The 26,214-nt window shown below is 46.4% G+C and overlaps 8 protein-coding genes across 8 annotated transcripts; 4 read left to right on the top strand and 4 right to left on the bottom strand.

Annotated features, from left to right (window-relative positions):
* Positions 1–755: 755 nt before the first annotated feature.
* On the bottom strand, positions 756–4,382 carry N7483_001327 (ATP-binding cassette transporter; the record flags this gene model as incomplete). Its single annotated transcript, XM_057084764.1, has 12 exons — positions 756–1,389; positions 1,475–1,992; positions 2,052–2,236; positions 2,309–2,373; positions 2,424–2,474; positions 2,540–2,611; positions 2,665–2,876; positions 2,927–3,007; positions 3,032–3,121; positions 3,197–3,379; positions 3,433–4,103; positions 4,160–4,382. The coding sequence occupies 12 exons, from the start codon at positions 4,380–4,382 to the stop codon at positions 756–758; spliced, it is 2,985 nt and encodes a 994-aa protein (XP_056950913.1).
* Positions 4,383–4,406: 24 nt separating this feature from the next.
* N7483_001326 (ATP-binding cassette transporter) lies at positions 4,407–5,362 on the bottom strand (the record flags this gene model as incomplete). The annotated part of the gene is made up of 3 exons (XM_057084763.1): positions 4,407–4,733; positions 4,789–5,003; positions 5,053–5,362. The coding sequence occupies 3 exons, from the start codon at positions 5,360–5,362 to the stop codon at positions 4,407–4,409; spliced, it is 852 nt and encodes a 283-aa protein (XP_056950912.1).
* A 439-nt stretch (positions 5,363–5,801) lies between these two features.
* On the top strand, positions 5,802–6,167 carry N7483_001325 (carboxylesterase; the record flags this gene model as incomplete). The annotated part of the gene is made up of 1 exon (XM_057084762.1): positions 5,802–6,167. The coding sequence occupies one exon, from the start codon at positions 5,802–5,804 to the stop codon at positions 6,165–6,167; it is 366 nt and encodes a 121-aa protein (XP_056950911.1).
* Positions 6,168–9,461: 3,294 nt separating this feature from the next.
* On the top strand, positions 9,462–9,914 carry N7483_001324 (uncharacterized protein; the record flags this gene model as incomplete). Its single annotated transcript, XM_057084761.1, has 2 exons — positions 9,462–9,673; positions 9,767–9,914. The coding sequence occupies 2 exons, from the start codon at positions 9,462–9,464 to the stop codon at positions 9,912–9,914; spliced, it is 360 nt and encodes a 119-aa protein (XP_056950910.1).
* A 643-nt stretch (positions 9,915–10,557) lies between these two features.
* On the bottom strand, positions 10,558–12,316 carry N7483_001323 (uncharacterized protein; the record flags this gene model as incomplete). The annotated part of the gene is made up of 7 exons (XM_057084760.1): positions 10,558–10,870; positions 10,925–11,074; positions 11,137–11,345; positions 11,399–11,437; positions 11,495–11,671; positions 11,727–12,140; positions 12,215–12,316. 7 exons carry the CDS (start codon positions 12,314–12,316, stop codon positions 10,558–10,560), a joined length of 1,404 nt encoding a protein of 467 aa, XP_056950909.1.
* A 1,057-nt stretch (positions 12,317–13,373) lies between these two features.
* Positions 13,374–14,336, top strand: N7483_001322 (VIT1/CCC1 transporter family protein; the record flags this gene model as incomplete). Its single annotated transcript, XM_057084759.1, has 2 exons — positions 13,374–13,714; positions 13,799–14,336. The coding sequence occupies 2 exons, from the start codon at positions 13,374–13,376 to the stop codon at positions 14,334–14,336; spliced, it is 879 nt and encodes a 292-aa protein (XP_056950908.1).
* A 4,902-nt stretch (positions 14,337–19,238) lies between these two features.
* N7483_001321 (phosphatase PAP2 family protein) lies at positions 19,239–20,675 on the top strand (the record flags this gene model as incomplete). Its single annotated transcript, XM_057084758.1, has 3 exons — positions 19,239–19,657; positions 19,797–20,041; positions 20,065–20,675. 3 exons carry the CDS (start codon positions 19,239–19,241, stop codon positions 20,673–20,675), a joined length of 1,275 nt encoding a protein of 424 aa, XP_056950907.1.
* A 3,203-nt stretch (positions 20,676–23,878) lies between these two features.
* N7483_001320 (phospholipid:diacylglycerol acyltransferase) lies at positions 23,879–25,904 on the bottom strand (the record flags this gene model as incomplete). The annotated part of the gene is made up of 3 exons (XM_057084757.1): positions 23,879–24,024; positions 24,086–25,493; positions 25,569–25,904. Coding segments are annotated over 3 exons (1,890 nt in total), but the record flags the coding sequence as incomplete, so codon positions are not given.
* Between the last annotated feature and the right edge of the window lie 310 nt (positions 25,905–26,214).

Here is a 26,214-nt window from a genome sequence, read left to right as displayed (position 1 = left end):
GAGCCTTTTCGTTTTACACCCGCCTCTTCCGCCATCATCCTTCTTGTTAGCACCAGGACAGCAGGTGGGTACGGAGGAGTAGGCCACATTCATAGGACGAACAAGCGGGGTCATTTCGGGCTGCTTAGGGTGGACCAGCCTTCGTATTCAGTAGTTATTGCAAATTGAATTTTTGGGATATCACAATTTTGCATACTCTGCATACAACTACAAAGTCGCAACCGGAGATTCATCAACAAGCAGGTGCCAATTTTCATGTGGCTTCCGCTGGAAATTGTCGCTGTTTCTTAAGAGTCTTCTATGTACAAAACAAAGGTTTAGTTCCTCATCTTTGTTTTTTTGCGCCGTATTCTTTTCTGTCCTTGTCCATATCTTTGCTGTTCTCATCTCTTCATCCAAACACCTGGCAATCTTATGTACGGGGAGGGAAACTGTGAATCATATCGTGAAATTCTAGCTATCTGAAAGTTCAATGAGATTACCCCTTCTCCCCCTCCAAACCCGAAACGAAAGTTCTCTGTTGTAGTTCAAAAGTTGAATAGCCAAAGGAAGGGTCATTGCTCGTCATATTCAGAGGGAAATATGAGCCTATATATACAGCATGAAGAACAATTTGATTTCCAATCGACTTTATTCGGCTCATACTTGTTGAAGAGGTTCGAAGAGCCAGAACCCTTGGCCAACTCTTATTTGGTATGCAAGAGTCAGTGTTCAAGCTCGAGACCTCTGCAGCTTCGCCTCCAAACTGATATTCATCAGGCTTCCCTGATCAAAGATTCATTCAAAAGTTGACCATCCTGAATTGTCACAATTTTATCATGCCCAGGTCGTATGGCACTGAAAATCCCATCAATCTTGTGGGCGATCATCACAACCGTGTGGGTGGAGAGGTCATCGACTAAAATCCCATGAAGGATTGATTCAGTCTCAGGGTCCAGGGCGGAGCTCGCTTCATCTAAGATAACAATCGGCTTTGTAGATACCTCTGACCATACACGAAGCAGCATCCGACACAGTGCAAAGAGCTGCAATTGACCAGTCGATAATGGTAAAAACAATGACATGGGCATGTCAAGCATGCTCGTTATTTCCAAGATCTCATCTGAGCTCACATGAAACTCATCAATCGAAACAGATCTGAGCTTCTCCCAAAGTCGCGTCTTTTTAAGCGCCCTAATGATTGCATCTTGAGAGCTTGTGTGATAAGGATCCAGGTTGAACCTTAGGGTTGCTGTTGGGATATTGAAGCCATCTTGTGGCACTGCTATGATCCCGCGTCGACGCATGGCAGTTGAGGAAATTCCAGCAATATCGACATTGTTTATTTGGATTCTCCCTTCCCTAGGAGTGAGAAGCTTGAGTAAAGAAAGCATGAGTGTACTCTTTCCACTACCATTAAAAGCAGTCAGTCCCTTGAATTCCCCAGGATGTTCCGTGAGACTCGGAATTTGCCATTGTGGTAAAGATTACATACCTTCCCGTTCGGCCCATGATAATAAGGTTTTGTCCAGCAAAAACGTGAAGAGACATATCTCGTAGGGCAGGTTCCTGAGACGAGGGATATGCGACTGAGACGTTTTCTATCAGTGTTTCACCTGACAATGGCCACTGTGGGCCTGGATCCGAGATTTCCCTGCCCTCGTCCTCAATTAACAGAGAATCTTGCACGTTCTTCAATCGAGATACAGCTCCCAAAGAGGTCTCTAGCGATGCCCACGATTGAACAAGTTTCAAAAGTGTTGTGTTTGCCACTATGATAAGGTTGAGAGCTAATCCAATATCCGCCCCAGTTGTAGTGTCTCTATATCCGATCGTGAGTGCAATAAGAATGATCGCTATCAATGCAATTAAGAAATCCAGGACAAGCTTCAGCCAACATTGCAGAGAAAGAAGGAGGTACGAAGGTTTTTGGGAATTATTCAATGCTTCATCAAGTTTGTGCTGGAACTTTTGTTGCCAGCCAAAAGCCCGGATCGTACTTGCGCCGCTGGTCTAGGAATGTTATTAGACTAATGTCACAACATAGAACTGGGAGATACTGATGTACATACCGTGTCAACAATAGTGGTCAAAACATGCGACTTGGACTCCAGATCAAGGAAGCGGAGTTGCTTAGACGTTCGAAGGTAAACTCGCTGGATGAAGTAAACGAAGAAAAAACATAATGGAACGGTCATCGCCATCAGACGCTGCACGCTTAGTATGAGAAATACTTGCGCTAAAAGTTTGAAGATCTCTGATAAGGATATTCAGCGCAAAGAAAACAACCTTGAGACATTTGTGAGAAAGTAGAACAGAGAAATCTTACGTGTGTTTAAGTTGGCAAATGCAGGAGGAAGTTGCTTGTCAATAAGAGATATGTCCTGGCTAAACCTAATTGCCAAGGTTATTGGCAGGCCAAGATCAAAATTTAGGTATCTCACCTATTCAGGGTAACGCCGACTTGAGTTTCTGTGAAATATGCAAGAGGAGCCCTTGTTCGCGTTAGTTGACTGCCAAAAATCCTGTGAAGATTTGCAGACTGTGGAATGGGGCGAACCGAAGAATTCTATCAAGCAGCTGAGCATGGAGCACCTCTCCTGAACGCAATGCAATCTTGATTTGAGTTGACCTAGATAATGTTAAAAATTGAGACTCCTGCGATACAGTAAATATGAACTTTACCACATGGTACCATTTGTTGCTACCCATGCGATACCTGACATTGCAGCGTAAAAGCACATGTAGAATCGTAGGTCCTCTAGAGGTGCCTCAATAGCCCACTTGAGTACATAATGGGAAAATATCAGGGTGAAGGAGTATGTAGCGGTACAAATCGTCATAAGAAGGGCATTAAAATGGCCAACCGAATTCAGATAGAACCCTATTTCAATCCTCTGTCAATATGTAAAATTCAAGGGAAATATTTCCAATGAGATCATCCTACCGTAGATCGCACTTTCAGCACTTTGAGACATTCTTTTTGCAGCATCCTGCGATCGATAAGTCCAACTTGGTCCATTTGAGCCTTTAGAAATTAAATTTCGATCACTATCAGACGGGATTCCTGACGAGAGGGGAGTCTTTGAAGAAGGGTTTGGGTCTTCTTTGTCAAATGCTGCTTGGGGGTAGGCCGTTGAATCTTTTAGTGATACTACCTTGTCCGCAAATTGATGGAGTGTTGCTTCATTTGTTAGGAACCCTGCTACTTATCGACCATCTGGATACTTGACTCACTTGAGTTGCCTATCAAAAACACGGTTGTACCCATTCGCTTGAATAGACCCCCTAAGCCGAGAAGACTTCGTATGACGTGATCTCTCACATCTTTATCGAGTGCACTGAATGGGTCATCAAGAACTAGAAATTCGTATTGAGAGTATATGGCCCGAGCCAAAGCCTTGACGTCTCAGTCAATAGGACATGGTTCGGATGGAATGTCAGGAAACTCACAATGCGCTGCTTCTGTCTCCCTGATAGATTTATACCATTATTTTCAATCATGGTTTTGTCGCCATCAGGAAGCTTCTTGAGGTCAGGAAGCAATCCACATGCATCAATTGCCGTATTGTACCACTCCAAATTTAACTCAATAGCCTCCCCACATATTGCATCGCAAATGGTGGCAGTCGGGAGCCATAGCTCTTGCGCACAATACGCAATATGCTTTGCTGGCACCTGAATGATTCCGCACGATGGAGTTGTCTCGCCTAGAAAGGCCGTTGCCAAAGTTGTTTTACCGCTTCCCACAGGACCGACACAGAGAAAAATATCACCTTTCTCTATATCCAAGGAGATATTCCGGAGAATGGGCAAGTTTTCTGAAGCAGAATCGATAGTCACATTATCCACCGAGGCAAATTGGTGCGTGAACCGTCCAACTGTGCACTGACGGATATCCTCGATTAGAGACTTGGTAAGATAAGACTGCACTCGAGCAAAATTCGCCATTACAGCAACGGCACGAGGAGCTAGGGTCATAACCATGTTCGCTGGGTGTGTCACCATCGCCAGAAGAGCAACGGAAGAGAATATTTCACCAGCCTGCATAGGCCCCTCACTTTGCGATGAGGCTGCATAGAGCATTAGTGTAACCACAGGGGCAAAGATACCAAGTGCATTTGCTAGGAGATTGTCACAGCAAGGAAAGAATGTAGTTTTTCGAGTTTATTTGACGTACCACTTGCATTATATGCCACTGAAATCCACCTCATTCCCTCCGAAGTTTGTAACTCTTGATTTCTCAAGTACGAAATTTGTGTCTGAATTGCTTCTTCCATGCCTAGCATTTTAAGACTTTTGATGCCACTCAATGCGGATGTAATAGTTGCAATACGCCTTTGAGTTGCAAGATTCCAGTGTTTTTGTTTACCCTCCAGGTGATTAGCGACGTATACACTCATCCTGGAACATCCTGTTTAGCTCTGTTAGTACTTTAAAGCTAGGATTAGGATTCGAAAATAGTGGGCTTCACCAAATATTATGATCAATGGCAAGAATGCAAGCCATCCTACTCGGGCTGCCAACATAAAAGTTCCAATAATCACTTCAAAAAGCTGAGCCCAAGTCTCGTGCAAGATCTCTCCTGTTGATTCGATGCTTTCAATATCGGACCCCACCAGAGCCAAAGCTTCGGAGCTATCAGAGCTCATCGCGGGGACCTTTAGTGAGTGGTTATGAACAAGGCTGATCATACCTCCTCTGATCATGATTTGTAACTGATTGATTCGATGCTGGTAAATGGCCGCTGAAACCTGGGAATTGTTAATTCAAAATTCATCAACTGAAACTATACGCTATGTGTCTTACCGCCAATCCCATGTAGATGACTGTGGCATAGCCCACTAAATAGGAACCTTTTCCTGACGATGAGTCCCTGACAAAATCAATCGCAATGCCAATGAAGATAGGTTGCAAATAGCGGAATACAATAAGCGAGAGTCGGGGCGCGATCGGAGACAGAAAAGCATATCGAAATGAATGCAACAGCACAAATGGCAATGTCCACTTCTTGATAGGCTTATCTTTCAATAGCATTAGTGTAATTTCCTTCATAGAATGGAGTGATCTCACCTCTTGCTATCCATGCAGCCAAAAGCTTCTGTCGGAGGGTCTCAGGTCGTAGCTTTGAGTGGATCTCAGGTAGACTGTGAAGTGCTAAATAACCTGTGTACCCTTGCTGAAGCACCGGTAAAACCCAGAAGAAAAAGACACGACTCAAAAGCCCAGCTTCTTCCTCTAAGTTTAAGGATTCTCGATTTTGATCAAAGCTGGGTCCTTGGATCTGAGAGTGATAGACCAACCAACTCAATTCCCAGCATGCTCGAAACTTGAGGAAGTGAGATTTGTGCCAGTATGAATCACTCAACGTCGCCTCTAACATAAAAACGATGATATCTCTCGCTAAAGAAAGGGCCAGATAGACCATTAAAGCTTGTCTCGGCTGGAAGGTTCTGGTCTTTTCGAGCAGTGTATTGACGAGAATCCCGGTCGATGCAATGAGCGAGATTAACGTCGTAGAAATCGTGATAGGTTCGTGAAATCCAGAAACAGAGTATACTCTCCAAGTCTCCGCGAGATGAATGATGAAGAAAACTATCGGGAAGACCTGGAACTTGTCAGCGGTCGGATGCTAAGTAGCTGTCCCGCCGAGAAATCATACTTTATCTCGACTTGGACGAGTGTATAGCGTGATCTTTCTGGATGATCTTCGGATAAGGCGAATTCTTCGCCATAATTGAAGAAGAATGATTAACGACAGAACGATCGTAAATCCAGTTATATTTGGTTGTCCTAAAACAACACCTCTTTACCTTTCCAAAATGAGGCGTTGGGCGATAAAAAAAATCCTCGCCATACTTGTTCTGGTTGCGTTGCTATCATTCTTCGCAGCCTCTGATCTCTGGAATGCACTTTTTCCTGAGAATGTCTCGATTTATGGACCGGCACCACTTGCCCTCACAAAAAATGGGACCTATGCCGGAATGCGAAATGATTATCTTGCTCAGGATCTTTTCCTTGGAATGCCTTACGCCTTACCACCAGTTGGCGATCTTCGCTTTGACATACCCCATGCCCTTAACCAGTCTTGGAATCATCGGAAAGAAGCTAAAGCCTATGGGCCTCACTGTTTGACATATGGTGTAAGCGTACCGTCCGCTCTAGGTAGACAAAATCATCATTTCTGATCAAATATACAGAATAATCGTACAAGATTTCCTCAGTCTGAGGATTGTCTGACTATCAATGTTATACGACCACATGTTCAATTTCCACAGCTTTTGCCGGTTGCAGTCTTTTTTTATGGCGGTGCAGGAGTTGGTGGAGGGTCCAGTGATCCTCGTTACAACGTTTCCTTCCTCGTTGCCCAATCAGCAACCTTGGGAAAAGCCTTCATTGGTGTATCTTTGAATTTCCGTGCGACCGCCTGGGGCTTCATAACAGGAAACCAAGACGGTGAACATGGAAAGACAAACTTGGGGCTCAAAGACCAGCGCCTGGCACTGGAGTGGATACAGGAAAATATTCAGGCTTTTAATGGAGACCCACAGAAAGTTACCATTTGGGGGGGGTAGTTCCGGAGCTTCCAATGTGGGAGCCCATTTGATAGCCTTTGGCGGACGTGATGACGGTCTTTTTAGGGCGGCCATCATGCAAAGCGGCTCTCCAATAATGGAAACATATCTTCCTGGATTATCGGCCGAAACTGCCTACAACAAACTTGTTCATCTGGCAAATTGCTCACATCGTCAGGCCACGTTGTGTTGTTTACGCCAAGTGCCATTTGCCGATTTAGACAAAGTGTTTGAAACTATGTCGCAGACATACCCATCAGAGCTGAATGCACTGTCACTGCCAGCAGTGGACGGGGAATTTCTCCAATCTCTTCCCAGCATTCTTCTTAAAGAAGGGAATATCATCCCGGTACCGATCATCATCGGTACGACGACTAATGAAGGGAGCAGCTTCATTCCAGATCGGTTGGATGAGCCTGGTAGACTTTTACGATATCTCACCCGTGAGTATGTCCTTTCAACTAGTGATCTCTGGAGGCTCACTGACATAAAAAGGTGGTTGGCTGTTCCCAAAATCGATTGCGCACAGGCTCTTGAGTCTATACCCTTTATCCGAGGATACAGATCACATCATCACTCCATCTTTCGGGCTAAATGATAAGAAGTTTCTTCAAGCCTCTACACTCATCGGCGACCTTGAATTAGTTGCATCGCACAGATTGACTTGCGAGGTGTTTTCAACACATACCCGTTGTTTCTCGTTTCGATTTGACGCAGTGCCGTCTGGCGGGGATACCATGCTAGGAATTGAAGCCGGTGTGACTCATGGAGCCGAAATAGGACCCTTGTTTCAAAACAAGGACGGTATCGGATTTACAAGAAACCCTTTTCTGAATCAGAGTCCCCCCCTACTCCAAGATGTCTCGAATCATGGGCGAAATGTGGATAAACTTTATCGTAGATCTTGACCCAAACGGAGTCTCTGGCACAGGGGTGGATGGTGTAAAATGGCCAGCCTATAATTTAGAAGATCCTCAAAATATCGTGTTTGGAGACCAGCTGCCTTGTGTAACAGAGATGGACACAAAGAGAAGAGAAGGCATTCGGTACATAAATAGTCTTAATCCGGGGATTATTGGAAGATAGATCAATATTTACCGACTTTACATAGCGAGCAGGGTTTCCATATAAATGGATTGACGCGCTGGGCAGCGATAGAAAATTAGAAGCTCGAAGTTTCTATCGATTTCTCATCCTTGAGCTGGTTCTCACCTGGAACCTAAAGACACCCTACTGACCGTCAGCAGAAACGTCTCCCGAAACACTTATAAATGAGGGCCTGTAGGAATGCAAAGAAGCCTGGATATGACAGCTGCCAAGTTGGAAAAGCATATGCGAGATGTCATGGACAGGCTACTGGCGAAATCAAAGACAGCCATCTCGTCCGACGAAGAAGCTCAGGACCTGTCGAGATTGCGCGATGAATAGGAAAATGTCGGGCAGTGCTTGAATATTTGCTCCCGGGCTGAGTATTAACATGAGGGAGAACTTCAGTGTCATCGAAAATTATGGCACCGGCGACACTTTGCAGTTCATGGTCTCCACGAACGCGAAGAAGCGGGGGTGGGTCGGAGGAGCAGGCATGTGGGAGGTTACTTGAGCAACGAATCTATCCAGCGGATATCACGAGACTTCGCAACTATGCAGACATGCCATCTGAGGGGCGAAATCTTCTTTCTGGAGGCTGGACTATCACCCAGTACGGAAGAGAGGATGGAGGAAGAAACGACGGCAGAATTTCCAGAAGGATTTGGACGAGACTTTACCCTAAAGCCGGTGGCTTCGTCGAAAGCACACACGTCCGGAAATAAGCAATGACTGGGCAGAAAAGCTGAGGAGCCGAGTATCTTTGTTTGTACTTTTTATACTCGTTCATTTAGTGTGCTCTTGGTGCTTTTCTCCCGTCGGGAATCTAGGTTATCAAATGAATCACTTCGATTTACAGTTACCCCTTCTTTTATATAGAAGCTTTATCAAATCCGTATACAGAAGTTATCAACTTGATCTGAAATTGAAAAAAATATGAAACAATAAGTTCTTATATAGCCGAACCGGGGTCTGTGTGGTGGCCGCGCAACCAGGGGCGATTCTCACCCGCTCTCACCCTATTCATTGCGCACTTACTCTTCTCACCCAGGCCGTCACGGATAAGCCACATGCCGGGAAAAGAGTATCCCTGCAGACCGCAAATTTGCCTCGGCTTACCTTCCTGCAGTTCGACCTTCGATCAAGCGATTTTTGCCATTCTTAGAAAGGAGGCCCAAATGGAAAAATTACTAGATATACAGATCTATATTTCAAGTATTATTAACAGATTTTGGTCCGAGGTTCAGTGTTATTTGCGGGCCTCGTGAGACTCGGAACCTTGCCAGACTGGATCTGATCAGATGCCAGTGGATGTAAGCAATTACCCCAACTTGAACTGATGCAGCAATTATTTCCCTGGTACCACCTGCAGATTCGACAATGATCCTAGATAGAATCTTTTGCTAAATATGTACCTGGAGTATGCACACCCGCATGTGACATATAAATAGGTCATTCCTAACAAGGCAAAGCCACCTTTATCCCAAAAAGGAAACAAGTGAGAGACGCACCGCCACACAACGTCGCGGGGGGGGTTAAAGTAAGCCCCGATTCTATTATATAGCTGATCTCAATTCCATTTGGACCCCAAAAGACCGTTTCAACCTGAAAAGAATACATTTCCCTTTCGTCTCTTCTCTCACAGTAATACCCTTAAACGCCAACTATCCTTTTCCCGATTCACTTGGCGCTCACGGAGAAAAGTACGCGCACACCGTTAAAATCGTGATTCGTCTCCACCTCGATCGCCCCTCAGACAAAGCCACACCAAAGTTCCCCGACTCAACTCAACTCATAACTTCGAACCTGCCACCCTAAAAAATGGCGCTGGAAAACTTCGTTCCTCTCGCTCTGCTCCTAGTTTTCGTGACTATTCTCGCTGTGGTCGGGTACGTTGCGTACACTATCGCTCAAGATGTGAGCAAGAATACGCGCGAGAAGATGGAGCGCAAGCATATGGTTTTTACGAAGGATGGAATGAAAGTTGAGGTTAAGGAGATGCAGGATGAGGAGTATAAGGATCGGAGTCAGAGGTATGTTACACTGTGTTTGCTGGAAACGGTTCCTGCGTTGGACGATGGGATTTCCAGATACTTGGAGGGACTGAGCTAATCTTCTGTTTCTAGTGTACTCGTGAACATGTGGAATCATACTTCCTTCCCTGCGTACAAGAGTCGACTCTGGGATATGACTGGTTCTTCGGGTGCGAGCACGGAGGCTCATGTTGAGAAGCGCAAGCCGTACGTTCTCCCCGCTTTGTACTTTCGGATGTGATTTTCTTTTTTTTTGTTTCTTTGATTGATTCAGGACTAATTTGTACTTTGGGTTAGGCACTCGAATTAAGCATCCTACGCTTACCCGTGATTGGGTACGGTTCCAGCTATCGAGCGACTAGACCAAGCTAGGTCCCTGCAGAACCCTCTCGATTATCACTCTCCGATCTGGATATCCACTTCTACTGTCGATGCAAGCTTTGCATTTCACACTTAGGCCGGGATCTACAGATGAAGCCTTATTCTTTTCGCATTTCGTCCTTTCATATTTTTCCTTTTCTCCTTCTTCTTACTTTTTCTTCTCATCATGCGTTTGTCTTCAGACTCATGCTTTCTGCTAAACGCGTTATGACAATGATCATGCCTTATACCCCGAGATCCCTGCGCATATGCTACAAACATCTTCTTGGTGGAGATCTTGCGATGGCATTGCCATCTTGAATTTATTGTTTTACGCTTCGCTCGCTATCTTTGAACATGGTACAGACATCTGAATTAAAGCATTTTCTCAACATAACATCGTGGTTATATTAATTATCATGGAGTTACACTCCTATTAGATATTTTGCCATAAAGTTCATGTTTACATCTCGGGAATGATCCATTCGTCTTCCCTTTCCGTATATCGTCAACTTTGACATATCTTACATGTCAGCGTAGTAGCTGTAGTCCTGGTTCAGCAGGTAGAAAGACTCTGGCTCTGGCTGTCCAATACCTCCTCCCCAGGTCGGGGTAGTCAGAGTCTCAGGAGTGTCAGTGCGACCCTCAGTGGTAAAGATGGACTCGAAAGTCTTGGCCCACTGCACACGGTTGTTAAGACCCTCCAGGCTCCAGAGTTCCTGCAGGAAGTGCAGAATAGAGCTGTGAGTGTAAGCAGAGTCGGTGGCATACATGGTGCCTTGGTCGTGGATGAGGGTGTTGGCAGTAAGGTAGGGGGAGATCAGGAAAGCAGGAACGCTATAGAATCGAGGTTAGCATCGGGGACTCGTAAACAGACTTTAAGAAACGTACCGAACTCCAAGACGGGTGAAGTCGTAGGTCACGTTGTGGCCGTCAGAGGTACCGTTGAAAGTGATACCATCTTCAGGCTGGGGAATGTTCATAGGAGGGGGAACGTGGTCAGCGAAACCACCGTGCTCATCGAAGTTGATGATCAAAAGGCTGTGATGAGTCTGGTCAGAATTTGCAATATAGCATTCATTGAATGTGGACTCCAGGCTTACGCGTTGTCCCAGTACTGGGAGCGACGGATAGCATCGTACAGATGCTTGATCATCTGCTCACCAGAGGCCATGGGGCTAGTTGGGTGCATGGAGTCAATGGTGCAGCATTCCGGGTTGATGTAAGAGAAGGTGGGCAGAGTGCCCTTCTCGAGATCATCGTAGAATTCGTCTGCGTGAACCAGCTGGTCCATGGCGTTGTCTTGAACCCACTGCACAGGGTTAGTAACAGATCAAAATGTGCCGCGAATGCTCTAAAACTGACCTTGTACATGTATGCGTCAATGATATCAGTCTCGTAGTACTATTGATCCCATCGTTAGCTGTTGAACTATTCAAACCAAGTCAGGTTATTTCATACATTCTTCCAGGTGATGTTCTTGTTGGTCAAGGACTCGAAGATTGATGTGGCACAGGTAGTACCCGTCACATTGTTATACCAGCCAGCAGCTTGGTCGGTGTTGTCAACGAAGCCACAGGATGATCCTGAAGTCGCAAACTGGCGGTTGACATTGGTTGGGCCGGGATGTTCCGCGTGCTGCATGATCCTGTTAGCAATGTTCCCTGTATTGCCTATATCTCGTTCAACATACGTAGGAATCGAAGAAGGCAAAGTTCTTGGCCAGCTCAGCAAGCAGAGCCGTCTTCTTCTCGTCATAAGCCTTGATGACGAAGGAGGCATCACCAGGAGTCTCGCTGTACTTCTCGGATTGACGCTCAATGAAGCCTTGCATGGTAGGCTCATCATCGTTGGTGGGGTTCCACTTGCGGAAGATCTCATAGCTGACACCGGCGAAGTTGTGGTCGGGATCTGTCAGGGGAACCTCGGTCTCGTATGGCGCAGCACAGATCTCCAATGGCTCTCCATAGACAGTCCAGTTGGGGTTGGTGTACTCATTACAGAAGTTGATGTTACGCAGGTTATCAATATCTGGGTGGAAGTCCCAGTATCCCGCAATGTTATCGAACGAGTGGTTCTCCAGGGTCAAGTAAATGACATGCTTGATCTGTTGTTTTCAGACTGATTGTCAGATGTGTATGTACTTTGTAATTTTTTACTTTGACTGTTGACACCACTCACATTCTTGCGCAATTGGGTCCACACTTGGGTGTTGTCCGTCGGGCGAGCCGATGCTCCCGCGACCAGGGCCGAGAGAGCAGCTAGAGTCCAAGCTGACTTCATATCTTCAGAGGATGTGTTTTATTTCCAAAATTCGCTCCGAATCCAAATCTCGCGCAGTCTACGAGACAGCAGGGAAACCCCGACAATTTATAGTGGAGCAGATCATTGCCCATGCTGTTATGAGATGATCGCAACTGCCTTGAAAATGAGTCCATATTCTTGGCTTCTGTCGGAAACTGCCGTCTCTCAACCGTCTCTGAATATTTTCGCAAAGTGGACACGCGCCTTGTCTCTCTTCTCAGCAGCTATCACCGAAGCTAGAGTGAGCACGAGGGCGACCTCCGACGCTAATTGCTCATATCGGGAAGAAATAATTCCCCCAGGGAATGAGATTAAAGCCTATCAATGCGGGCGAATTCAGCACGATACACCCGACCTGTGCAACTGATTCCCCATCCTTGTTAAAGTGGGGGAGGGAATACACCCGATAAGGATGCATCTGACCTATTCGGCATCTCCGGTTACTCCATCCTGCGTGCATTTTCAGGTGAAATAAATCATTTCGTGATGGTTTTCATTATTGTGGAGTAATATCAGGGGCAAGATGCAGATATTCCGTACTCCGGTAATTCCTACGGATGATCGGATCGCGTGTACCTGCTGGCATGTAGCTTCTAGAGCCTATGTTTTCCGCTTCGATGCAATCTAATCGCGTGGTGGTGGTGATGACTTTGTGGTGCCTGGCGAATGGAAATGAAGATGGTGGGTCAACCCAAGATCCACCGCTGACAATAATCAAGATATAATTGGTTATATGGTATCATTAAGCACTAACGGACCCCACTGAAGACTCCACTTCCAACCATTCATGCTGGTGATCTCCTCGAATCAGCGTAGCACGTGCCGGTGGTTGCATCCTGCGAGTTGAAGCGACTAGACCAGGACGCCAAGCACGTTTTGCCTGGAAAGGCTGTGATGGGCTTGTGTCTCCGCACGAGCATTGTAACCTTTTCCAAGCGAACTGCCTAAGTGCACTTTTAAGTCCGTCCATTTTTTGTTGTTTTTGCTTTTCCACTCCTGTCCTCGTTCAACCTCCTACTTTCATCCCTTGTTTACAATGTCCGTTACTTCAATCAGCGGCCTAATGTCTAGTTACTCCCCGTTGTCCGATCGCAGTTCGTCTGTCGATGAGGAGAAGGAGCAATTTCGATTGACCTCTGATATTGAGGCCGGCGATAAGCAAAATGGGGACAAGAAACCCGGTCGTTGGATTGATGGTCGTACCGTCTCCGATGCCATCATTGGATTGTCTGATGGTATGACTGTGCCCTTTGCTTTGACAGCTGGTCTGTCAGCTTTGGGCGATACCAGAGTTGTCGTCTTTGGTGGTATGGCCGAGCTCATTGCTGGCGCAATCTCCATGGGACTCGGTGGATATCTAGGAGCCAAAAGTGAAGAGTAAGCACCCCGCACCAGGAACAACCCCCCCAAAAAGCAAACCTAGTGCATGAACGACGATCAATATACTGACTTGATGTGCAGAGAATCATACAAGGCCACATTCAAGGAAACCCAAGCCCAAACAGTGACCGACCCTGGCTCGGTGACAGGCACCATCGCCGATATTTTCGAGCCCTACGAGCTACCATCCGAGCTGGTCTCCCAACTTACTCACCACCTTTCCGCCTCACCTATGCTTCCTTCCTTTTTGATGAACTTCCACCACACAATGCCTGAGCCATCAGGTTCACGCGCTGTCATATGTGCATTGACTATTGCCCTGGGATACTTTATCGGAGGTTTCGTACCTCTCCTGCCTTACTTCTTCGTTGGCCCACATGATGCATTCGTTGCTCTGCGCTGGTCAATTGCTACTATGGTTGTTGCTCTCTTCCTCTTTGGCTATAGCAAAACCTGCTTTGTGAGCGGCTGGCGCGGTCGCCGCAACATTCGCAAGGGTTTAATCGGTGGAGTTCAAATGGTCCTTGTTGGCGGTATTGCGGCTGGCTCTGCCATGGGTCTTGTGAAGGGTTTCCAGATGCTGGCTCATGGAGGACCAGATCACCCAGACCACGAGTAATCCTCAGCAAGGACTGTACCAAAATTTCATTCGTTTCTGAGTTTTAATGGGTCATGGCGTTGGGGTATATGGGCATCCGAATGATTCAAATGTTCAATGATCGGACCAGGCGTTCAGCGAGTCAAAGTGTCTTTTTTCATATAGGGTCTAATTAGCTAGAGAGGTTTTGGGATCAAGTAGATCCTGAGGTTTGGATTATATATGTTCATTCCTCGAATTCAACTTTTTCAATGAATGATTGATCTACATCCATGGATCAATAGTAATGTCCAGATGCGCGGAGTAAGCTAGTATGCAGTGTTATATACTTACAGTACTTTAACATCAAGTTGAGATGATAACCCCGGACTCTGAATGTTTGACAGACATCCATCTGAAGACTCGGAACCTTGAACATCCTTTCAAGCCACTTCATAGTACGAGTCACGGCTAGTACTAGGTAGTAATCTAATTTATTAGATGAAAATATACATATGTAGTACTATGTATTCCGGTGTTTAGCCCTCCAGGGCTGGAGCTACACACTGTGCAGATAGACTGAGAGGATCATGATTGGTGTACCATCTGATCAATGATCTTCAAGTTCAGCCCGATATTTGAGGTACATGTTTATTAAACGATTTGATCTCAGAAAGATTATCGAATCAAAGACTTTCCCTCGCCCATCTGTCAGTTCTCAGCTCTCTATTTAGCGTCGAAAAGTTGCTCGACAAGTTGAAATCTACGTCATATTATTGCCAGTGGATGTCGAAAGACTCAATGACCAGCTAGATCCCCTCTTGCATCATTGCACGTCAGATCAAAGCCGAAGACCTGCTAACACTCCAAATGCTGCCCTATTCCGACCGATGAGTGGGTGGATGTTCACTAGCAAGTAAGGGTTTTGATGTGCGATGCACCCAGCCTTGAAAACAATCCATTCCAAACTTTAGACCCAACCTGTATTCGATCATTGAGCTGTATTGTAACTTGAAGTTATTTATCCTCTTTATTTCATAACGAAACCAGCAGTTGACCTTACCAGCCTTAAAGCCTATGTAGGTAAATCAGATGCCAGTGATACCCCACCAGGGCGGGGATATGGCATGACAATCCATATCCCGTTGAAAATATCAAGCTATGATCTACACCGGATGTCAGCCTCTTGACAATCGTCATATCTTGGACGGTAAAACGGTGAGCCTGAATTGGGCTTCAATGTTCAAGATTGTGGTGCAGGGCTGAAACTCGTCAAGAATCCTGGCTGTGTTATGCCAAGTCAGGATGTTGTGCTGCCGTAAGGGGGCTGAGGAACAAGCCCCATTGGCATAGCCACTTGAGAGGCACGTTTGGGGAATGAGAACTGCGGGGTTAGTCTGTTACTTGTAATTTTGGAATTGAAAGTGTGTAATTTCTATCTTGATCCATGGATGCATCTGAATTGCGTGGGCTCGGAAATCCCGGGCTATGTAGTGCGTAATTGCGCCCTCTTTGCGCGACGGCACATGCTACCAAGTTTGGAAGCATGTATAGAATGAGTAATAACTTCTTTCCGATCAAGATAAATCGCACTCACGTGTTTGAGATCTCTGATTTCGTCCTATTTCTAGGTGCATTCGAAGCAATTTCCAAGTTAAGCTCTATGCACCGCTACCTACTAGGTAATATTCCTTGAGTCGGGATGATCTTTACCTTAGAACACTGTCCTTAGTACCAGTGATATAATGTTAAAGTTCTATAACGTCTACCTAGTATGCACGAGCACGGTAAGAATAGATTCAAACGCGCACGTGTGTAATATCCGATCACTACAATTTCCTAGACGAGGCAATCTACCGAGATAACGCGCCAATCTTGACATCTCTGCCAAAAATAAACCAGTCAACCATATTGAATGTGCCGTAAGCGGCCCCTCGGCCCCCAGTCCAATCTCAGTAAGATACCAATGATTTCAACCATTCTTGCAAATATCTCCGGGCGAATGCTGACTTCATACGTGTACCCATATATGTGGCGCAGACACGTCTTGAGTTTGACAGTTCATCAAACTAAGTGAGGGACAGTCTCCCTGCTGGAAGCCTTGCCATGTACATTCTTGGCCCGGATCCACTTTACTCCAGGCAGCATCCGACTGATGAAGAAAGCCTCTACGAGTACGAGGCATACCTAATTTGGGGTGGTATCTTGCTTTGTAGTATTACGCTGTCATGGAGGATTATTATATTGTTCGTGACATGAATGTTTCAAGGAAATATACGGAATTTTAGTCTGGTTGTTACTTCCTCCTGATTGGTCTCGGGTACGCGAACGTTGATATCTGAAACGTAAGCTATCAACTTGTTCTACATTCAACTTCAAGTTGTACTCTATAAGGATACTTCCTATTATTGACTTGCTCTTAAATATAGAATGAAATCAATATTCGAAAAAGCTTGCTATTTGTTATGCAAATCGAGTTTGGGCTTTCATCACAAATGTATGGATTGACAAATACATACTCAAATTGGCCCTTGATTCAAGGGGGATTTAGATTTAGGCGAAAGTGAGGCTGAATGGATCATATCCAGAAATGCACGACATGAATGTGTCCCTGGCTCAACGATTCTACTATAAAGCTATGACCGTTGAACGCTCTGCTCGCACATGTGCAGTGGATACATAGGTCAACTGGAGCATGGATAAGATGAAATATCATGGATACGAAGCAAACATTAGTTCAATGTGTGTGATATGAAGCTGTCACTTCCCGTCTGAGTTGACATGCAGGAGCAGGAACGGTACTTGGTAAGATGATCAGTATCCACCATTGAAGAGAAATCATACAATTATTGATGGGTCATTCGCTAGTCACAATCACTTAGCTCGATCAAGAGCATGGACCACCAGACTGCGAGTGCCGGAGAATATCAAACTTGAATTGAAGCGGTCTGATTGATAGAATCATCCTGGTCAGCCCCACTGCGCAGGTACTGGTTCAAGATGTTTGATATAAGCGGCAACGCAATACCCGAATGCCGAGGGAGTTAATGATGTAGTGGCGTTGTATTTGCGGAGTACACGTGTACCCTTAGATCACTGGTAACTTGTAGCTTGCATTGTTTTTTTCTTCTGATTCTTGATAGATCTTTATGCAGTGCCTGATCGGAAATTTACTCAATATATCGCGCAGATAATCATACTCGGAGCTTTGGCCCTCTTTGTAAAGCCGTGATTGGCCCCAGTCGCGCGACAATGTATTCTGAAACTGGGGGCGACAAGCTAGGCCATGATCGGCCTGAAAGATATTTGGCCCCCATGAAAAGTTACATTGTATTTGAGATTCAAAACGTTGAGAGGGATTTGAAAATGAAAATAGAAACGGGGAGGCTGGCATCTCTCCTGAGACAATTCATTTTATTCTTGATGGGGACATGCACATCCTCATCTACTTATGGGGCCCAAGACTAAACCAGAACCGATAGTGTTGTATAGTGTCACATTGATCAAGCTGATCATGTATTTCATTCGTGCAGAGCACCGTTATTGGGACATGCACCTGCCAGTGCTCTATTGAACTTTCGGGGAAGAAATTGAGCCACAGCAAAGCCACAAGGTTTCCCCGCGACGATGATCATTTTGTCACTTGAGCAATGCCGAAGAAGACATCTAGACATATGAGCAAGTAGCAAGTTACTCGTGGACATGCTGGTCCCTGGGGGAATCATTTGTTTATGCCGAGTACTTCGTACCTGTAAGCTCCCCTTGAAATCACCAGGGACAACTGGTAATACGAATCCGGCGTGTACAACCGTGGGCTAAGCGAAATTGAGCCAGAAGATCTGACGCCTCCCGTTGGCCATTGGGTCTGAACTATGGGGCCGTAGAAGGGAGGGTGGGCCAATCGGTCTTCTACAATGGATCTTATATTGAAAATTTATGAAATTTGTGTCCCCAATACACCCCTGATGTGTACCTAAGGCTCTTAATGTCCCTGAGTTCCATGGATCCAAATGAAAAATGAAGAGAAAAAAAAACATAACATACTCTATTCAGCACTCAGCCTTGAGAGTATTGTCATCGCAGTGTATCAAGTCTTTTTGGCCCTTTGATCCTCTTTCTTTTTATATCTGGTACGGAGTATAATTTTCGTACTCATTCCTTACTTAGGTTTAGTAGTGTTGATTCATTACCTTAATGAGTTTCACTTCAACATGGAATTTTGGACTTGAACAAAGGTAATCAATCGGTTGACTTCATTTGACCTCGGTTTCTGTATACTGAACCGGATTTGATCACATAAACCCCGTTGTGATCTCTCATGCATTCTCTCGGTCTCCGTGATTCCGTTCCGACGCATCCGCCCGGCACAGTCGGGATGACCTCGTATTAGAATACTAAGTAAATATCTCTACGAAGTGCATAAGAAATAGGAGAATTATCTTAGAGAGAGAGAGATTAATTCAATGTTCAAATAGTTTAATAATTTCATAAAGTGGTAGAGTAACATAGGCCATAGTACTCTCATGTAGTATGAACCAAACCTCCCTAAATCGGGTATGTCGTATAATAGGGGCCAGAAAACTAGTGACGCCATGGACTTTGCGGCGCCAAACTTGGAAACACTTGTAATACCAATACACCGAAAAATTACTTACACCCTCACTCTCTCTGCCCAGGTGCTTTTCTTCATCCTTACTTATCCTTTCTCATTTCCCCCCTTCTCATTTTCTTACTTATCCTTCAGGGCTCGGCGCCTTACTTCCAGTCTCCTCACCTCCTATCCTATGCCGATCATCTCCAGCTGATTTTACTCTTCTTCCCCGAACGCTACTGCGAATTCCTTCCGTCTCATCCCGCGGTATCCCTCGAAACTTATTCACATACCCCCCCTGCTACATTCGAGTGATTACTTGAGTCTCCCCGAGGGAGATCCATTCCGTGAAGATGAACGCCTTTCCATCATGGAAGGATCGCACGCAAAATCAGTTCGGTAAACTTCAAATCCAGGTGCCATGGCGCTCATTCCAGCTCTTGGTGCCGCATCGCATGCGCCGCAAGATCCGCTCAAAGCTCCGGAGTCGCATATCACCAACTTCGTCCATCGCCAATTTGCAGACATCGTTCTCTCCAGCCGATACTCTGCGTTCGCTTCAATCCCACCGATGGACGATGTATGATTTCCAGTATCTACTACTGCTTATAATCGGCATCTTCTCCCTGACTGTCATGCAATCGCCGGGCCCGCTGGCTAAGACCGCTATCTCAACTCTGCTTCTATTCTCTCTATTGATGCCCATCACACGGCAATTCTTTCTCCCTTTCTTGCCCATTGCTGGGTGGCTCATTTTCTTCTACGCTTGCCAGTATGTTTTCAACCTCCCCTGGATTTTCGCCCCCACGTGACGTTATCATTGCGCGCCCACGGTGGCATCGCACTGTGAAAGAACACGGAGGAGATGCACGCGCTTTGACAAGGGAATTAGCTAACAAATGCTGTAATAGGTTCGTTCCGAGCGATTGGCGACCTGCAATTTGGGTCCGAGTACTCCCTGCTATGGAGAACATCTTGTATGGAGCCAACATTAGCAACATCCTGTCAGCCCACCAAAATGTCGTCTTGGATATCTTGGCCTGGATTCCCTACGGACTCTGCCATTATGGCGCGCCATTTGTCGTCTCTCTGATCTTGTTCTTCTTCGGCCCTCCGGGTACCACTCCGCTCTTCGCCCGAACCCTGGGATACATCAGTATGTTGGCCGTGACGATCCAGCTGGCATTCCCATGCTCGCCACCATGGTACGAGAACCTTTACGGTCTTGCCCTGCCGACTACTCCATGCAGGGAAATCCCGCCGGTCTGGCCCGCATCGACAAGCTGCTCGGAATTGATCTGTACACCTCCGGCTTCAAACAGTCTCCCGTGGTCTTTGGCGCTTTCCCATCCCTCCACGCTGCTGACTCGACTTTGGCGGCTTTGTTCATGAGCCACGTTTTCCCTCGGTTGAAGTTCATCTGGATCACCTACACTCTGTGGATGTGGTGGGCGACCATGTACCTGTCTCACCACTATGCGGTCGACCTTGTCTGTGGTGGCCTCCTCGCCACCGTGGCATTCTACTTTGCCAAGACTCGTTTCCTCCCGCGCATCCAGACCGACAAGATGTTCCGCTGGGATTACGACTACGTGGAAGTTGGAGACTCCTCCCGCCAATTCGGTTACGATCTCGCTACTCTGGATGGTGAATTCAACCTGGACAGCGATGAGTGGACCGTTGGCTCTTCATCCTCCGTTTCCTCGGGCTCGTTGAGCCCTGTGGATGACCACTACGCTTGGGAGAGCGAAACCCTGACCTCGAACCACGACATTGAAGCCGGTCGCTAATTCCGGTGACGTTTCACTGGATCAATCCGTGTTCGACTTGTTCATTATTGCATCTACTCTTTTTGAAACGGCGTTCTACCCTTTTTTTCACGACAATATTGGGACACATTATCTGCATCGAACCATTTTCGACACCTAAAGGTTTTTAATCCTATTGGAAACCTCCGGTTTGCGCGGTATTTCATCCGCTCTGAGCCGAAGGTCACCTTTACCTTCTGGCTGTACATGCCTCGTCACTCTCCCGCTGGAGTGACAACCCCCTCCGTCCATAATACTAATTCCGGTGGCGGACCCTGCTCACCTGCCTGGGTTCTTTTGTGCCTCGTCTCAATCGCCACTGTTTGGAAACCTTCGCTTGTACAGAATCGGGTTGTTCCCCTTGGAACAATCTGCACTTATTATTCACTTCTCACCTATGTCTTTCGCTACGACCTCTTTTCCTGCACGAGCCACCCTTTTTTTCGCTTCTTCGGCTCGTGCAGTTGCACAAAATTATTTTTATCATTCGTGTCGATCGCTTATGACTGGCGTCTGGGACTTGGGAAACGACTTTTTTATGGGAACAAAAAAAGTGTCGGCGCCTCTTTGCTTGCACTACACTCGCTGTGCATTAGAATATTGGATATCTTTGTTTGCTTTTTTTTTGAGGACATGATTTATTGCATGGGCACATAGAAAGAGAAGGATCACGAACCGTGGATTCGGCTTGACCTTCGTTTTTGTGCCTTCGCCGCTGGCAGGTGAAACCGGCGTCGGCATTGGATGATTACTACTAGAGAAGTGTCTCTATGGAATCATCCATGAAATCCGACTGGATACCCAGTACGGACTACATGCGGTGGACTCAGAAGGAGAATGGGATTCGACGGAGCTCATCTTCCTTTTTTGATCACCGCTCTTTTCGCTTCTGGCTATGGGAATGAAGCACGATCCAACTGGATTTGGCATGGCATGTCTACCATGCATCCACCAACCACGACTCCCGCCCACCTAATGTCTTGTGTGTTTTATCCCCTCAAAAGGGGGCGTGGTCTGCATTTGCGATCCCTGGGTTACCTTATATCCCAGGAATCGATCGCGTTGGAAATATCGTTAGCATTATTCTTAATCCCTAGATGAAGTTATGAAGAAATGTACATTACATTATTACAACACTTGCTTGCTAAATAGTAACCACGTACTTTGTATATGAAGCTTTAATTCCCGTCCCTTTCATTTATTCAAACCTTGGACTCATGCTCTTATCACTACGGTGTGCTAGAGTACTGAGCCTAATCTTCATGCCCAAGAATAGTACACCCAAGCTCCTACAAAGCTACCAGTGAGGAACTAAAGATTCATGGGTATAATACCCCGTATGAAAACCTTGCAGCCATAAAAAACAAGCGTACTCGTACTCGTAAATGTAATCTGAGTCCTGATTCTAGGGCTATGATACCCGTGCAAAAAGACAAGACAAGATTCCTGATTTGGCCCTTTGCAGATCTTACTGGTGCTTCTTGGCCCCCGCTTTGCATACTGCAGATCCCTAGTTCTCCAGGACTCTTAAGTGGTTTTACGCCACTTTTCGTCGATCTCACGGGCCAAACTTACTTCCTCCGAGGCTGCCGGAGGGCTTTGGATTATGTATCATCAGGTGGGATGAGATTTATTACAGTTTTATTCCTCGTGCGTGCTTCGAGTTATGTATTGCCCTCTTTGCATAACTTTCTTCTCAAATATGAGTACTCCCTACAGTCCCTAAGTAGCTTTACTCTAAACGAAATCCAGACTTCGTATTCTACTCTGTCCTATCTTGCATGTGCTCGTGTGCTTTGCCTGCCCATGTGCATCTGGTGATTCGCATTGTAAGTACATCTTACCTGCCAGTGACAGCGTACAGTATAGTGGAGGACTCAAAATCGAGCAATGTAGCTATCCTACATATCCGATGCATGATACATCATGTATGATCCATATCCAGACTTCTGATAGGCTGCCCCGGAAAAGCTAGCTATCGGGGTCCAATATTTGCTTCTTTGTTGATCGGTATTGCGCGGGGTATGCGGGTTTTGATGCTGAAGAATGATGACATTGATCCTGAGCTCTATAGGTCCATCATGATGTCGGGGTTCGTGAATCTCAAATGAAACCGAGATTAAAGTTGTAAGGTCCGACACTCAGATTATTATTGTAATATCTAGTGCATATCAGTCAGATGAACAGAACCTTCGAGTTTATCCAGCACTTACGCATGCATCGGCCCAGTGCTGGGCATCATGATGGATGTGGATTAGTGCACACTTCTACCATGACGGTGTCAACGGCCCTATTGTCAACGTTTATAACTTGAATACGATGCGCTCTGGTGTGCTACTAGTAGTTCTAGAGTTACTAAGGCTAGCGACAGTTATACGGAGTACACGTACAAACACTTTCGGGGCTTGTAACCTAAGATCAAGTGGTAGAACTCACATACGGGTGTCTCCTAGTCTAGAGGGTGTGTTTCCGTAGTAGGCTTCCAACAAAAAAATAGAAAAATAAAACGACGAGAGCTGGAATTGGACCGGCGACTTTCAAATTCGATGGGGAAATTGGAATCGGGTGCGCATCGAGGTGCGAGGTGGGATTCTGCGAATACCCTCACTTGATACAGCCATCACCACCGCAGAATCCCTGATATCGCACTCAATATTGGTTATTTTCGATTTCTGAAAAGACATACAGACAGAGCGAATCCGAATGTATTTTCTAGAAAAATTTCAAAAATTTCAAAAAAGAATTGCCCGCGGCTGAAGCCGCTGCCCCAACCACCCCCTGGTGACAACTCAGCCATTTTAGGGACCCAGACCATCCCGTCCAATACCTCCGTCCTCGTCGTGTAGAGTCGGAGACCGTTATTCCATTAGGCCAACAGGGCTGACTTGTTAATATTCTCCCTCTCGACTAAAATATATGGGATCTCTCTACTCCGAGTCCGTAGTTGGTATAATAACCTTAGGAGTATTAAACTGAATGAACTGAAGTACTATCAAATCCATGCATCTATCCATAAATTCTAGAAAATGTACAAAGATCAATCCATCACAGCCGTACAGAATCATCCTTCACATCTTTCCATATTCAAGTCTAACATGGCTCAGGTCAAGTATACATGATGATAAGATGCCAAACACAAATTCAAACCGAAAAACCCAGGCGCCCATCCAAAATTCATTGCTAGTCTATTCGTCATCAAAGATTTGTACACGATCCGCGTACTGGCGGATATTGGAGAAAAAAGTTTCTTCGATGTCGTCACCCTTTCCACCAGCTACTCGGAGAATAAGGTCATTCAACGAGGCACGGCCAAGGATATCGACATGATCACCTGTATACGAGTCAGCAACTGATCACTTAGATAAGAAAAAAGGGGTCAGTCAGAGACTTACCAGTGTTAGGCCCGCCTCGAGGGGAGAAGCGGTCTGGTTCATGGGGCATCTCAAAGACCTTAATCTTAGACCCGGCTGGGTTATATCGCTTCATGCGCCAACCTTTGGCACACATGTATCCCGTGCTAAGGAGATTGACTGTGCCATCGCCTTCACCCATGACCACGCCGTGATCGACGTGTTCATTCAGAGTGACTGTGGTATCAATGCTAACATTCAAGTTGACCAGAGGATCATTCTCCTCCTGGTACCAATAGCTACGCTCGGTGGGCTTGCCCACACCGTAGAAGCAGTAGATCTTCATATCTGGGGCAAGAGGCAGACGAGCCTCAAGTGGGTTGAGCCACGTTCGTGGGTCTTTCTCGTTAGCTTCGACTTCAGCAGCTGTGTGGGCAACGCCATGCGAGTAGCTTCCCAGCACTTGGTTACGGTACCAGTCCTCACTCTGGTCGAACAGGTACTGCAGACTCTGCGGGGCAGTGAGATTCCGCTGCGTCAGCGACGAGTTCGTCTCACGGAAGTTCAAAAGATTTCCAAAAGTTTGGTCCTGGCCCGGCTGGTCATCTGGAGCCCAGGTTGCGTTGCCCCAAACAGCCTCGCCGCCCTTGGGCAGCATGCTAGAGATACCTGGCATTGCGCGGAAGATCTCCGCGCGCTCCTCCTTGGAGAGGAACTTCTCCAGTCCATACACCGCAAAGGCGTTCAACTGTGCCGTATCACGCATCTCGCCCGATAGCACAGCTGTTAGACCCTTGACAGCGCCGAGCATGCAGCCGCTAATGTTGATCCATGAGTCGATGTGTTTATTGACCCAGTCCTTACCACCCTTTCCATGATCATCGCTCTCGACCCACTTGAAGAAGTAGAGAACAACTTGCGACCCCATACTGTGGGATGTCAGAGTAATTTTTTGGCCCTGGACCTCAACAGCGGTCTCGATATAGGATTTAAGTCGGCTGAAATACTTGTCTCGAACTTCCAAATTCGGATATGAGAGCCGCCAGTCATAAGCAGCTGTAAAGGCGTTCGTTGGGTCATACCCGATCGTAGCCAAGTTCTCCAGGATCTTATTCCAGATCCAGTAGCCCGTGATAAAGAAGTCCGTGGCGTCGAAGCCCTGCGCTGCTCGAAGCTTGATTCCAGGTGGATCCAAGCCAGTCTCACGATCGAGCATGATGTGATTCTTCCATTCTGCTTTATCCATAACCAGAGCACGCATCATGCTCCAACTACCCCATAACCTCCGTCGGAAGTATTGGCGGGAGCTGTCTCCTGTCCCCCAGCTCTCAAGTCCGGTGGAAATGACTCCAGGTATCATCACGACTGGGTGCTTAGCCTCAACACCTTGCGATTGTAGGTGGAGACCAACGGAGAATGAATCGTAGTTGACGGCATCGCGTTCGTGTTGCTGTATTTACCACGACTAGTTAGCGCATTGGACAGTAAACACTAGACCGTAAGTTGTAAGGAGAAGAAACAATACCGAGAACTCTCTCGCATCGCGGACAATTCCCTGTGGGATGACATCGATCAAAGATTCAAGGTTCAAGTCCAACAAGGACTCCAAGCTTATGACCTCCTGCTGGTTCGCGAAGAACACAGCAATCAACACGCCGAACAATCCGCCCAACACGAATATAAACCCATTGCGACGTTTACTTCGACGTGGAGCTGGTTGTATAACCAACTGCTTGACCTTGGCGCCATGAAATTCAGCTCGAAGGCGATCCTCCTCCGATTGTGGCTGGGTGCTTGGTTTGTTGCTGTCGTCCCGGGACGAGGCGTCGTCCTTCCCGGTGCGGCGGCGCAACATAGCGACCGCTTAAAAAGACAAGAGGGGCAAGGGCGGAGCCAATTGATCAAAAGCAGGGAGCCCACAGGGCCACAGGGAGAAGAAAAATTATATCAGAACCAAAATCGGACAGCTCAGGATAATCAAAAGAAAGATTAACCTTTGAAAATCAATGGCTGGTTAAACACGGAACGATCGGCGTCACATGGTAATCGGGCAGTTTCCCATTTACACTTGGGTTTCCGCCTTGTGCTTCCTTCTATCTCCATTATCGCTTTCACCCCACTTCCTCTTTTAACTCCAACCACGTCTATCCCAGACCGTCTATCTTCCCTTT

The sequence above is a fragment of the Penicillium malachiteum genome (genome assembly GCF_028827825.1).
Source record: "Penicillium malachiteum strain IBT 17515 chromosome Unknown utg000001l:1.0-8184562.0:1.0-8186909.0, whole genome shotgun sequence".
Lineage (NCBI taxonomy): Eukaryota > Fungi > Ascomycota > Eurotiomycetes > Eurotiales > Aspergillaceae > Penicillium > Penicillium malachiteum.
Note: the sequence above shows the minus strand (reverse complement) of the source record. Positions and strands in the feature narration are given on the sequence as shown.